This window comes from Periplaneta americana, chromosome 14 (genome assembly GCF_040183065.1).
Source record: "Periplaneta americana isolate PAMFEO1 chromosome 14, P.americana_PAMFEO1_priV1, whole genome shotgun sequence".
Taxonomy (NCBI): Eukaryota; Metazoa; Arthropoda; class Insecta; order Blattodea; family Blattidae; genus Periplaneta; species Periplaneta americana.
The window spans coordinates 11,562,906-11,577,675 of NC_091130.1; the positions used below are offsets into that span (position 1 = coordinate 11,562,906).

Sequence of the window (14,770 nt, forward strand, 5' to 3'; positions counted from 1 at the left end):
CCACCCTGAAACCGAAAATCGCTTTTTGAAATTTTTGTTTGTATGTCTGTCTGTCTGTCTGTATGCTTGTTACCTTTTCACGCGATAATGGCTGAACGGATTTCGATGAAAATTGGAATATAAATTAAGTTCGTTGTAACTTAGATTTTAGGCTATATGGCATTCAAAATACATTATTCAAAATGGGGGTTATAAGGGGGCCTGAATTAAATAAATCGAAATATCTCGCTTATTATTGATTTTTATGAAAAATGTTACATAACAAAAGTTTCTTTAAACATAATTTTCGATAAGTTTTATTCCTTTAAAAATTTTGATAGGACTGATATTTAATGAGATAAATGAGTTTTAAAATTAAAATAACTGCCATCCAAGGCGGTGTATTGAAATAAAAAACAAATGACTTCGTCTATAAGGGGCCTTGAATACAACAATCGAAAGCTGTGAAACATAGCCTACAGACAATGTTTGTGTGCTTGTATGAAGTAATATCGGAAGCTAAATTAACCGATTTGTATAATTAATTATTATTTCATCATTGGAAAGTGTAGTTTCTCTGGATGGACATAATGCTATAATGTTATTACAGTAACTTGTGGGTGAATTGAGGACAGGTAAGATTAAAATAGCTTCTTATGCACAGAAAAGTTGATAGGTTATTCTGTATATTCATTTCCTGTATTTCTTAAAATAATGTTTATGAACATATTCATTTTTATCTCAGAGAAGTAACGAACAACGAGAGTGTATTGATTTAGTATGCAGTAATAGTTCGTTAGCTTAGCAATGCATTATTTTATAATCCAAATTTTAACTATGCTCAATTGAATCGTGTTAAAATACATAAAATACATATGCAATAAATGCAATGCAAAAAAAAAGGGTAATGAGCCAAGCAGATTATGTTGCGCTGTTGTAGAAGTTGTTCCTCCTGAGATTCAAGAGCTCCCACAACAAATTAAAAACTTTCTAATTCGAGTACATCCGTTATCAACACACTTTTTACATAATATAATATAATATAATATAATATAATATAATATAATATAATATAATATAATATAATATAATATAATATAATATAATATAATAATAAATCTATAGCCAAAATTTTTCTGTTAATTTTCGCTTTTACAAAAATAATTGGTAATAACAATTAAGAAACATGTTAAAGGAATTGTCATTGCACCAAATGAGTGGTCTCTGGATCAAAATGATCGCATTTTAATATTTTAAATACAATTTAAATTAAGTAACATATTAAACGATTTATCCTTCTATCAAACACGAATGTTCCCTGGATCAAATGTCCTATTTTAATTATGTAATTACTTTATATTTATTTCTAACGGGTGCAGCGGAGCGCACGGGTACGGCTAGTTGAGAAATAAGTTTATAGAAAATAATAACCCAGTTTTATTTAAAGAATAGCTGGATTTATTTCCACAGAAACTTGTGTTTTCAATTGTTTCCCTATGGTTGCTATGGAAAATGAAATAAATGAAAAGCAATTCAAGCTATACTTGAGTAAGTTAATCTATGTCTTTTTTATACTAGAAAATTATGCTTTCGCCTGTACAAATGTGAGTGTTAAACGATCTTCAGCGAAGTCGGACAGTCTTCCTGAGCGTGGAGAATGATTCACGTCAAAATCGCTCTCTTTCAGATAAGGAAACCATTTTCGTGCGATCATCATGCGTGCCTACTGCATCAACCTCGAATTTTGAAGAATAAGTGCGTCTGCAAACTTAAGATAATCGTAGTATTCTGTTGGTTGTCATGGTGATATCGGATTGAAAAATTGGCATAATAACAACTAGGAGAAGTACTCCGAAAAATCGTCCACAAAAACGCTTCAAATCCCAAAATTTCATTTAAATTCCTCATTATTTGAACAAGAATGTTCAACGTGAAAAACCGATGCATTAGAATTACATAAACGACTAACGGCATTTCTCATGAAAATTCATAAAATTTAGATAAACTTTATCCTTATCCCCTCACTAAGTTTGTCTTTTTGAAGTTAAAAATTTCTTAGTTCAAACAACGCTGAAACATGCGATAAGAAATGCTTAGTATTATCTACTTCTAGACGACCCTGAAAGATTAGTTCTAGTGAAAAATAGGCCTACTAGATATGGCTCTAGCTAGACTGTTTTGCAGCTTAGTTACTTCCCCAGTTAAATGTTAAACGACTTGCAGAGTTATTTATTTTGTGTTTTATCTGAGTTGTATAACCTTCTCATGTCTTGAAGACCAGTTGATTTATCAAGTGTACAGGTGTCCGATACGCTTAAAACCGGTATTATCCAGTTCCGCGGAGTCAGAGAGCTGGATCACTCCTTTACCTTGCCACTTAAGAACGTGAGCATGCGCAGTGACTAGCTTCTTTAGAAAATGATTTCTAAAGAGTTCGGTTGACACCATTAGTACGAGAGGTCATCATGGCAATGCCTCTAGCTTACATTCACTGTACTGTGACTAGGAACTCGGACCTGTGGAGATATGAAGAACTTGTTTTGCGGCATGGAGGCGTGTAGGGGGGCGTGGTGGTAGAGTCATTAGCATAACTATTTTGGCACTGCTGAGAAGGCGTTGCTCGGAGGTCGATTTCAATAATCTGACTGACCAGAAGTCAATTTCGCAAGTGTCTTAAACCTTCACCGCTTCTGTTTTAAGTGATAATAGAGATCTACTTAAAGATTAATTTTTTGGTCTTACAGAATTATCTGTTATGGTTATCATTGGTTATTGATGAAGTGCGTAGAACTTGGAGTCCCGGGTTCGATCCCCGGCGTCGGAGCGAATTTTTCTCTATCAATAACCAATGAAAATGGAGAATTAGAAAAACTTAATTGAGTCATAGTAGCTTCTTTTATATATATATATATATATATATATATATATATATATATATATATATATATATATATATATATTTCGGTAGACATTTTCACAATTTTTTTATTTTTTACTTAGGCTATTAATTTTAACATTTTTATGAACTATAATATATAAAGGTTCGCTGCTCTGTCTGCTGTATGAGGAGAGCATGTTCTCTTCCCAACCGAGGGGTCCGCGGTTCGATACCTCGCGTGGAAAATGGAGGAGATTTACCTTCTGTCCATGGGACTGGATGTTTGTCCCCTATCATGTGTTGTTTCATGTTGTCTTAGGGGTGGCTCTGCGCCGTGCTAACCACACGGTCAGGGAAGTCCGCAATGTGTAGTTGTCAAGTGTTGGTTCGTAGCTACTTACTCTTCCCTACACGCTTTGAAATATAAGTCGGTAGGAAAGAAAGAAAGAAAGAAAGAAGAGAAGAAGGAAAAAATTAAAGAAAGAAAGAAAGAAGGAAGGAAAAAAGAAAGAAGGAAAGAAAGAAGGAAGGAAAAAAAGAAAGAAGGAAAGAAAGAAGGAAGCAAACAAAGAAAGAAAGAAAGAAGGAGAAAAAAAGAAAGGAGGAAAGAAAGAAAGAAGAAAAGAAGGAAAGAAAGAAAGAAAGAAGGAAGGAAAAAAAAGAAAGAAGGAAAGAAAGAAAGAAAGAAAGAAGGAAAGAAAGAAAGAAAGAAAGAAGGAAAAAAGAAAGAAGGAAAGAAAGAAAGAAAGAAAGAGAGAAGGAAAGAAAGAAAGAAAGAAGGAAAGAAATAAAGGAAAGAAGAAGGAAAGAAAGAAGGAAAGAAAGAAAGAAAGGAGGAAAGAAAGAAAGAAAATAATAAAAAATAATGATAATCAAACAAAAAATTAAGAAAGAAATTAATAAAGAAAGAAAGGAAGAAAGGAAATTGAAAAAACACGAGAGAAAGAAAACAGGAAAGAGAGAAATTAAGAAAGAAAGAAGAAAATGAGAGAAAAAGAAACAAAGAAAGAAAATAGAGAAATAAAGAAAATAACGAAAGGTAGTGAGGAAAGAACAAAAAATAAGTAAGAAAGAAAGAATGAAAGAAAATAGAAGAGAAAAACAGGAGAGAAAGAAAACAGGAATGAGAGAAAATAAGAAAAAAAAAGAATATAAAATTAAAGAAAGATGGAAAATAGGAAAGGAAGTAAGAAAGAAAGAAAAAACAACAAAGAAAGAGAAGGATTTTGTTTAATGTTATAGATATTTTTACAAAATATATAAAATAAATAAAAAAAAACTATTAACTTTGTTACATTAAATGAAGAAATTTAGAATTATTCTTACTTTCCTCTTTAAACTGCTTAACTTTCCTCTTTTACCCGATTTAAACACCACCACAATCATGAGAAAACGATTTTATTCATGACACAGAACCATCGCAGAGACATCACAGGACAACATTTAGGCCTGTCTGCCTATAGTCTTGAATTCTAACCACAACGCAACACATGAAATAACTATCATGTATTAATATTAATACTGATATTAATTAATTATTACTATGTTCAAATTTCACTAGCTTCCAGTAACCGGCTCAGAAATCTAGTACAAATTTAATTCCATGGAACTCCAGTACCGACAACCTTTGTCTCAGATGCCAACATAAGAGTTACAAAATCACTACCATTTGTAGTATTTGTCAGCAATGAAATTCGAAACGAAGTTGGCAAAAGAAAATTCAACCTGGAAACTAGAAAATCATCATAATCCACTAGCATATTTATTTATTTATTATTTTGCTAATAATTGTAACATAAAATATTATATATACAGAAAAACTTTAGCTCGCCCCTGAAAGAGTAGAACTCGTGCTCAGGAGCGGATTCCTGAATTGAAATTAATAATTGTACAATACAATTTGTCTTATGTCTACTATGCAATTATAGTATATAAATTTAAATTTACAATTTTTCAATTTTTATAAAATCCATACATAACTTTTTAAATTTAATACTAGAACTATTAGAATTGACAAGATTAGGATATTTAAATATAAATTTGTTATATATTCTTGGACCTAAATTACTACTATGATTAAATACTGTAACAGTGTTGCATTTTGGTTCAAACAATCTTAAAGAACTCGTGCCTTTTGTTTCATAACTATGAGAATACAATTCAAAATTATTTCGATTTTTATGTATGAATTTTATTAATAAAATATAATAAATTTGTCTTACGTTAAGTACATTAAAGTCTAAAAACAAATTTTGAGATGGAAAATCAATAGGTTTATGAAGACATATTTTAATTATTTTCTTCTGTAATAAATAAAGTGGATTAAAATTGGATTTAAATGAGCTACCCTATCCTATAATTCTATACATAATTAGGGGGGAAAATGGTTAGGTTTCACTCTTAGGGTATGAAGTAAGCTGCCCGGGACTGTACCTCAGAAAATAAATCGGGTCTCTCCCTAGGCGTGTATGATCAGCACTAGTTTATGATTGTGAATGTTGAATATGTCACCTTGTAGCATGTTTTAAATGAAAATTTTGAGAAAAATTCTCGTTCTTTGGTTTCATCCACAATAGTTCCAATTTTAACTTTCAAGTCATTGTACCTCAACAACGTTGCCGAATAGGTCTTGATGTATACATCTTATCCTTTTTTTACACCTTAATTGTAGGAATAAACGTTATCTGTGAATTTTGTGTAACAGGAGAAAGCTTGTTTATTACTGTCGAAAGCTTTTACAAACTTGATGAAGATTGTAAACTTACATCAATATTAACATTTTCAGAGTTAGCATGTTTATCAACAAATGATAATTAATATCTCTATGGGCAACAATAGGCCACAGACACGTGGCAATCGTGGAGAAAGCAAGACTAAAGATAAGGAAATCAGTCGTCATAGTAACCTTGTAAGATTATTTTTAAAATGGAAACATCTCGTGTCTTCGAGTGGTGCAAGGTACCGCCACTATTTTATTCTTTGATTACTATACTAAATTTGTTGATAAGCCCCTTCACCGCCCCCCACGTGCGCGCGTCACTGTGTGTGATGACGTAATCAAGTCCATACAGGTAGCGACGAGTATTTCAGTGAGACGGCATTTCAGGCGTGGAAGTCAAGGCGTTAAGACGTGCTAACAATGTTCTCTCTAGAAGTGGTAAGTGGGATTACGCTGCTGTATCTGTGAGTACGAAATTCAAGATCGTGTCTATGAATATCAAAAGAGGCTGTGTTTTCATCAACCAAGAGCTGTGATTGTGTGTTATTTAAATTATGTTTTTTTTTAAGTTCTGTAATATCCCTTTAACTTTCGTGCCAGTTACACGATGAAATATTTATTTCCACGAAATTATCGATACCCATCGTCATTTTTGTAAGTACTGTAAATTTAATGAAATTAAGCTTGAACTAGAATTGTTTACAGGAAATTTTAGTGTGTTTTTGTGAATTTTCATGAAATAATTTATATTATTATTTTTATGTAAGGTTCATCGTACTAGTCCACCATAAATAACTATTGAGTGACACCTGTAACGCTAAAATATCTTTCAATTAAAAGTAATGTATTTATTTTAAAAAATTAATTTCGGTAAACTATTAATGCATGTAAATTTACATATAAATCAAATTAATTTACGTTCTAAGCTGTGTGTGTTTTTTTTTACACTTTTCTTAGATTCTTATAGTCTCGAAAATCTATTCCTGGTTTATGTTACTAAAATGCCGTGAATTTGGTGACTAAATGAAGTTTTTGTGGGCTTTATAAATTTATATAGAACAAAATTTAAGATATTTTACGGTTCGTTGTACCAGTCCGTAATATCGCTTATTTTAATTCACGTCATTAAAATTAAGAACCTGACCATAAATAAATATATTCATAAGAAATGTTACATTTTAATTGGCGATTTCTAAGTACTAAATATTTTATGAATTTAGTTTTATGTGACACTACTCTGGAAATATTTTACGTTATTATTGTACTATACTTATATAGATGTATATAGTAAACGTAGAACTGTTAGATTCGGAAATGAAGAACGATTTTTGTGTAATTTTTTGTATTTCGGGGAAAGAAAATTTCATTAATGCTTATGGTTCGTTGTACTAGTCAATTTTTTAGCTTAACACCTGTAAAGTTGAGAACTATTTATAATGAAATTGATATATTATTAAGAAATTTTATTTTTTGATGTTCGACTACCAGGCATAAATTATCACATGTAACGTTAATTTTCTATGTCACTTGTCTAGAAATAATTTACGCATTCATTAAATTTCTATAGAGATGTGAAAATCGAGGTGTTAAACTCGAAGATAAATTCTTTGCTTCTAATATTGTTATGCTAAAATTATAACGGGTATGGAAAAAAAAATATTGCAATCTATACTTTAAGATATTCTTATAAATTGTTACATTAGAGACAAATGTGAAGGCAAAAGAAATGTTGTTCAAACAAAAAAGTTGAACAGACACGTTTTAGCAAATATATTTTTAAATGTATCAATATTAGTGAAAGTGGAACGGCTCTGTTAATAGCGCGCGTTTCCCCAACGAAGCTGTCCGAGGTTCGAATCACGGTTTGAGCAATGGAAGAAATTTATTTTCCATCTACAGAACTAGTTGTTTGTCCTTTGTCTTGTCATTGTACTGTGATGTCTCTGCGGTGGTCAAGTCGAACCCATGTCTGCGGAGGTTTTCATTTGTGAGATGTCTAGTATACGATCAGATGAATCTCAATTTTCTTACTCGCAATGGTGTGTAAATCGGATAAAACGGGAGGTTAAGCAAAGTATAGAGTATTCCACGTTAAGAAAAAAGCATTGAGCATCAAATGACCAGTTGCTATAGAAACGTCTTCATACCAAAAAGCTTCTACTAGGCAAGGCCCATAAAACTAATGCTTTTGTGCGAGATCGTGCGTATTTGCTTGTTTTCCGCACAGAACCAATACGCGATAAGTGTGAAATACCACATTCAGCATTCCCAACGTAACACACATAACAATTTCCCTCTTCTTACCGCTTAAGCGCGACATTCATTTTACTGCTTTAGGCTTTTAACATATTATTTTTAGAGATGTTTAATATAGTAATAATTATAAATTGAAAACTCACCACTGCAATTTCACCTAAATTGCAATGTTAATTATTGTTTTTAAATATTTGCAAAAATTAAGTAAAGTCTACTACTCCACGAAACTTATTGCATTCCTGATACAAGTAACATTAAGGAAGCCGTGAAAAAATCAACGAGATTCCAGATGCCGATGTTATTACTGCAATATGTTATATAAATAATATTGTTAAAATATTAAAATGAAAAATAAATCATTACATAACCTTACCGTTTGTTTTAAGTTCGCATTTATAGACTGGGGGAAAAAAAGACAGACGTATATCACGGCCTGCTGGAGTATAGTAAACACAGAAAACATTTTACAGCAAGAAAGATATTTTGGTGTTCCGAAGTTGGCGTCATTAAATTGAAACCAAGATGGAGATTTCATTGCAACTAATTAGAAATTCGTCTTTCAAGTATGTAATAAACGATCTTCGCACAAAATAATGTACGATACACGAGCGGTATGTTTGTTTTCATGTTCGAGGAAAAGATTGAAAAAGCGAAACGTAGTTGAGCTTTTTTAATTTCCGAGAACATCAACATACCGCTCTTGTAACGTATATTACTAATTTATTGATGTGGAATGCTTTATAGAAAAGAAAGAAAAAAACATGTCTATGAGCAGTATACGATGATTAACTTACATTTTTTTCGCTTCCTTTTATAAGACTTTGAAGTCGTTGATTTGTGAATTGAGCCGTTGTAGGTCAGCTTCGCCCCTACCAACGTCCAATAACTTATCAACATTTCTTAGAGAAAGTTGACATTCTGATATATTAGCTAACTTTTCTTTATCTCTTTGACGAGAGAGATTGTTCAGAAATGGTAATAATATGTGATAGTAGAGCAGTGTTATTAATGTTGTAATAGTAGGTGTAAGCAGAGTGAATAAAGAAACCCCAGCCTTCAATAAAATTAGGCTGACCATACGCACTATTTTGAACAATACAGTACCGTTATAATCCTATGTCTCGGCCGGTATGGCATAGTTGCGCCCCGCGGTCAATTGGGAGGCCTAGGCATGGCATAGTTGCGCCCCGAAGAAATCAGGTAGCAGGATGGACATGACATAGTTGCGCCCCGAAGAGATCAGGTAGCAGGATGGACATGACATAGTTGCGCCCCGAAGAGATCAGGTAGCAGGATGGACATGGCATAGTTGCGCCCCGAAGAAATCAGGTAGCAGAAGGGACATGGCATAGTTGCTCCCCGAAGAAATCAGGTAGCAGGATGGACATGGCATAGTTGCGCCCCGAAGAAATCAGGTAGCAGGATGGACATGGCATAGTTGCGCCCCGAAGAAATCAGGTAGCAGAAGGGACATGGCATAGTTGCGCCCCGAAGAAATCAGGTAGCAGGATAGACATGGCATAGTTGCGCCCCGAAGAAATCAGGTAGCAGAAGGGATATGGCATAGTTGCGCCCCGAAGAAATCAGGTAGCAGAAGGGACATGGCATAGTTGCGCCCCGAAGAAATCAAGTAGCAGAAGGGACATGGCATAGTTGCGCCCCGAAGAAATCAGGTAGCAGATGGGACATGGCATAGTTGCGCCCCGATGGGCATAGTACACACGAAAGTGATTGTCATAAAATAAATAAATTACTTAAAAATATTACAGCGATAGCTGCATTGAAATCAGGTAGGCCTAGTGTATGATCAATTTTGCTATTTAAAATAACACTTTTTTATTGATCACACACAATAAATGAACTGCATTTTTTGTTTCTACATCGATATCTTAACCCTACGGTACAGGGTTTCGAAAATTGAAACTTAGAACCATTATCAATTATTAACGCTTCACCCTTTTCACTAAACTTAACATTCATTTTAAATTAACCTCACTATACGCCACAGACGGTGTGAAAATCACTAATAAAATGTCAAGACTGCTAAGGCCCCATATTCCAACGCCTCACTCATTTGAATATGTCAGTTAATAAAGTACTGCCAAATTCATGGTGTTCATTTTAACGGTAGGCTATTGATAATCTCTGCATAAACAGTAGAAAAACAGTTAATAAAGTACTGCCAACTTCATGGTGTTCATTTTAACGGTAGGCTATCGATAATCACTGCATAAACAGTAGGAAAACAGTTAATAAAATACTGCCAACTTCATGGTGTTCATTTTAACGGTATCGATAATGAATATAAATCGAATAAGAAATCAATAAGGTTGGTTGATTACGAGGCTCGAGTTTCCGTAGTGTATTTTTCTCTACCTTTTTCATCGGGGCGCAACTATGCCATGCCCTTTTCTCTACCTGAAGAGAACGGGGAGCAACTATGACATGCCTTTTTCTCTACCAGATGGGAACGGGGCGCAACTATGCCCACAAAACAGGGACCCTTTTTTATGTGCTGCATTTTATCTGACCGTGTGGCGCAACTATGCCCTGCCCGTCTCGGCCGTCCCGTCATTTTAGTAAAAATGTCACTTTTGTTCCGATTTTTATAAAAACTTTTATATCAGGTCAGTCATAATCTATAAGTTCCTAATAATAAATCTGTAGCCGAAATTTTTCTGGTAATTTTCGATTTTCCAAAAATAATTGGTCCTAACACATATAATTAACGGCCCTGAAACCGAAAATCGCTTTTTTGAAATTTTTGTTTGTATGCATGTCTGTCTGTCTGTCTGTATGTTTGTTACCTTTTCACGCGATAATGGCTGGACCGATTTATATGAAAATTGGAATATAAATTATGTTCCTTGTAACTTAGAATTTAGGCTATATGTCTTTCAAAATATTTTATTTAAAAGGGGGGTTATAAGGGGGCTTGAATTAAATAAATCGAAATATCTCCCTTATTATTAATTTTCGTGAAAAATATTACATAGCAAAGGTTTCTTTAAAAATAATTTCCGATAAGTTTTATTCCATGCAAAATTTTTATAGGGCTGATATTTAATGAGATACACGAGTTTCAAAATTACAATAACAACGCCATCTAAGGCGGTGTAATGAAATAAAAAACAAATGACTTCCTCTATAAGGGGCCTTGGACAACAACAATCGAAAGTTATGAAACATACGGTAGCCTACAGAGAATGCTTCTGTGTTTGTATGAAGTAAATTAACCGATTTGTATAATTAATTATTAATTCACCATTGGAAAGTGTAGTTTCTCTAGATGGACATAATGCTATAATGTTATTACAGTAACTTCTGAGTGAATCGAGGACAGGTAAGATTAAAATAGCTTCTTATGCACAGAAAACATGATAGGCATTCGTTTCCTGTATTTCCTAAAATAATTTTTATGACCAAATGAGTGGTCTCTGGATCAAAATGATCGCATTTTAATTTTTTTAATACAATTTAAATTAAGTAACATAATAAACGATTATCCTTCTATCAAACACGAATGTTCCCTGCATCAAATGTCCTATTTTAATTATGTAATTACTTTATATTTATTTCTAACGGGTGCAGCGGAGCGCACGGATACAGCTAGTCTAAAATAAATATTTCTTTATCTGATGAATTGCTGCACTTTTTTTCAAGGGTAGAGTGATTGGCGTATCTCGTATTGCGTTACTTTTCAATTTGCTTATTTAGTGATTTATTATCTCAGGAATTACTAAAGACACTCTCCTAAGGATGAAGCTACGAAGTTTCTAATCAAAGTGAATAAGGTTTGAGTGTGATGTCTGGTTTCTACTTAGCACTGTCAACTGTTTGACTTCGTGATTTGATACGCACACAAGGAAGCATAATTTCACTTCGGTATAGAAAGCTACTTTTCCCACTTAATCGTGTTTGTATTGCCAAGTTATCATAAGGCGGAAACTATTCTATGAATATATTACAAAGTCAGGTAGCATAGCTGTAGAGTTAAGACGGAGCAAGGAAATACATGCGTAATTTTAACTTAACTTCTCCTTTAATCAGAAGTATAAACCTTCCGTTTTAATGTGAATCGAACCTAGTGTCATTTCCTATTAAAAAGTAATTTTTATTTAGTGTCATGTATGATGTCCAGTATAGGCCAGTTTCTATATGATGCTTTTCCAATTCACTGCGGGATAAAGCACGGGGATGCACTATCACCTTTATTTTTTAACTTCGCTCTAGAATATGCCATTAGGAAAGTTCAGGATAACAGACAGGGTTTGGAGTTACATAGCTTCTTGTCTATGCGGATGACGTGAATATGTTAGGAGAAAATCCACAAACGATTAGGGAAAACGCGGAAATTCTAGTTGAAGCAAGTAAAGCGATAGGGTTGAAAGTAAATCCCGAAAAGACTAAGTATATGATTATGTCTCGTGACCAGAATATTGTACGAAATGGAACTTTAAAAATTGGAGACTTATCCTTCGAAGAGGTGGAAAAATTCAAATATCTTGGAGCAACAGTAACAAATATAAATGACACTCGGGAGGAAATTAAACGCAGAATAAATATGGGAAATGCGTGTTATTATTCGGTTGAGAAACTTTTGTCATCTAGTCTGCTGTCAAAAAATCTGAAAGTTAGAATTTATAAAACAGTTATATTACCGGTTGTTTTGTATGGTTGTGAAACTTGGACTCTCACTTTGAGAGAGGAACATAGGTTAAGGGTGTTTGAGAATAAGGTTCTTAGGAAAATATTTGGGGCTAAGAGGGATGAAGTTACAGGAGAATGGAGAAAGTTACACAACACAGAACTGCACGCATTGTATTCTTCACCTGACATAATTAGGAACATAAAATCCAGACGTTTGAGATGGGCAGGACATGAAGGACGTATGGGCGAATCCAGAAATGTATATAGAGTGTTAGTTGGGAGGTCGGAGGGAAAAAGACTTTTGGGGAGGCCAAGACGTAGATGGGAAGATAATATTAAAATGGATTTGAGGGAGGTGGGATATGATGATAGAGACTGGATTAATCTTGCTCAGGATAGGGACCAATGGCGGGCTTATGTGAGGGCGGCAATGAACCTCCGGGTTCCTTAAAAGCCAGTAAGTAAGTAAGTAAGTCATGTATGATGTATTCACGTTTAGAAAAATTAAGTCTGATTGATGTACGCATCTACGAATTAAATACGGTTTCAGAAATGTTATTTTCTTGAGTAGTGAAATACAATTAATAGTTTATTTAATGCTATTACAGATTTTTTACAGTCGTATTTGTATAAACGTGCCATTATTTTTTTTTATCTAACAAACGAGCTATAGATTTTTATCTTAGAAGTTAAAGGATTATTGTAATACCAAAAGTAAACAGAAGGCGCTCAACTGCCATCTGTCGACAGATGTAAGAACATTTATTCCATCTTGAATGATGGCGTCGGCGGATGAATACAGACAGTGAGTCATTGTTGCGCCACATGTTCGTAATTGTTTACTTTCATTTTTTATTATTTCATTCTCGTAAATAAATCGTATCATAACAGTCAGAAGATAAAGTGTGTAGGTAATGGTTTTGTGTATTTACGTCGTAGAAAATCAAATAATGTGCTTAGTTTAAGTGGCAGGAGTAATTGCGTTACAAGAGCCATATTGTGACGTTTGTAGTCGCGGAATATATTTTAAATGAGACAGCGTAAAAGATAAGACTCTGCTGTGTAGGTGAAGCAACTACTGGTAGATAAGGGTGTAGCGTGTTTTATTTTGCGAAATGCTTGCTGTTCGTCGTGATTTTGCGAAATTTTTGCAGTAAGTTGCCATAAATAACGTTGCATACAATACAGAGACACGTGAAAATGCTTCTGTTTCAAATTCACGTGGTTATTTTCCTAGGTATATTGATGGGGGACTTTGAAAATGTTAGTGAGGATGTTGAAAATGTCAGTAGTGAAGAGTATAATATATTGTCTCTTTTTTATAAGCTTTTGATTGTATATTCTCTTCTTTGTCAACATGTCTTGCTTTTACCCTATAGATGGTTATCCACGAGGAGTTATCGTCACTTACGCAACTTATTTCCGAAGACATTCTGAGCAAAAAAGGTCATATAAACATTTGTCCTAATCTCAATATTTTCAGAGTTACACTAATTTGAAGATGTTAGTAAAATACCTTTTTTTTTTTTTTCTTTACGTAAAGATTAATTTTCGGTCCTACAGAATTCATTGGTTATTAAAGGAGAAAAATTCGCCCCGGCGCCGGGGGTCGAACCCGGGTCCTTGGTTCTACGTACCAAGCGCTCTAACTACTGAGCTACGCCGATGTTCAATCTACTAGTAGCCATTTTTTCTTTACTTTTAAAGGTAAAAGAATATTACAAACAGAGAATAAATTATTGAGAAATATCATTTTTTTAATTGGCTAGTGAAGGTAAAAATGTGTTGATAATTGCTTTGTTTGGTTTTTTTTATTTTTGACTAAAAGTTACATAATTCTTACGCACTTATCACAATAATTGCTAGAAATCATAAGATTTTAGGAACCTGATTATTTTCAGTTTAATTATGCATCCTAATAAATACAGTCTTGGAGAATTTACAAAAGTGGAGTGATTTGTAATAATAAATTGTGTTAAAAGCGTAAGAAAAATGTAATTTTGTAGTTGAAAATCGAAAAAAAAAATATATATACGAAGCAACTATGGAATTTACAACACTTTTTTAGCTTCAGAATACTAGCTAATTAAAGAAATGATACTCTTGAATATTTCATTCTTTATCTGTAATATTCTTTTACCTTTAAAACTAAAGAAAAAAAGTATATTTTACAAAAGCTTGAAATTAGTGTAACTATGAAAATATTGAAAATAAGGCCCATGTTTATACGACATTTTTTGCTCAAAATGACTTTGGTAATATGCTCCATAAGTGCCGGTAACTCCTCG

At 33.4% G+C, this 14,770-nt stretch overlaps 1 protein-coding gene across 2 annotated transcripts in view; it reads left to right on the forward strand.

Annotated features, from left to right (window-relative positions):
• The window catches only part of LOC138713143 (proton-coupled amino acid transporter-like protein pathetic), a 255,417-nt gene that overhangs the window by 181,775 nt on the left and 58,872 nt on the right, over positions 1-14,770 (forward strand). The window contains exon 1 of one of the 2 annotated variants that reach the window (XM_069844961.1): positions 5,321-6,014. The exons of the other annotated variant lie outside the window; for it this stretch is intronic. Within the exon in view, the coding sequence (XP_069701062.1) occupies positions 5,997-6,014 (18 nt within the window). The 5' untranslated portion in view covers positions 5,321-5,996. Of the gene's footprint in view, positions 1-5,320; positions 6,015-14,770 lie in introns of those variants that run through there. 2 annotated transcript variants of the gene reach the window in all.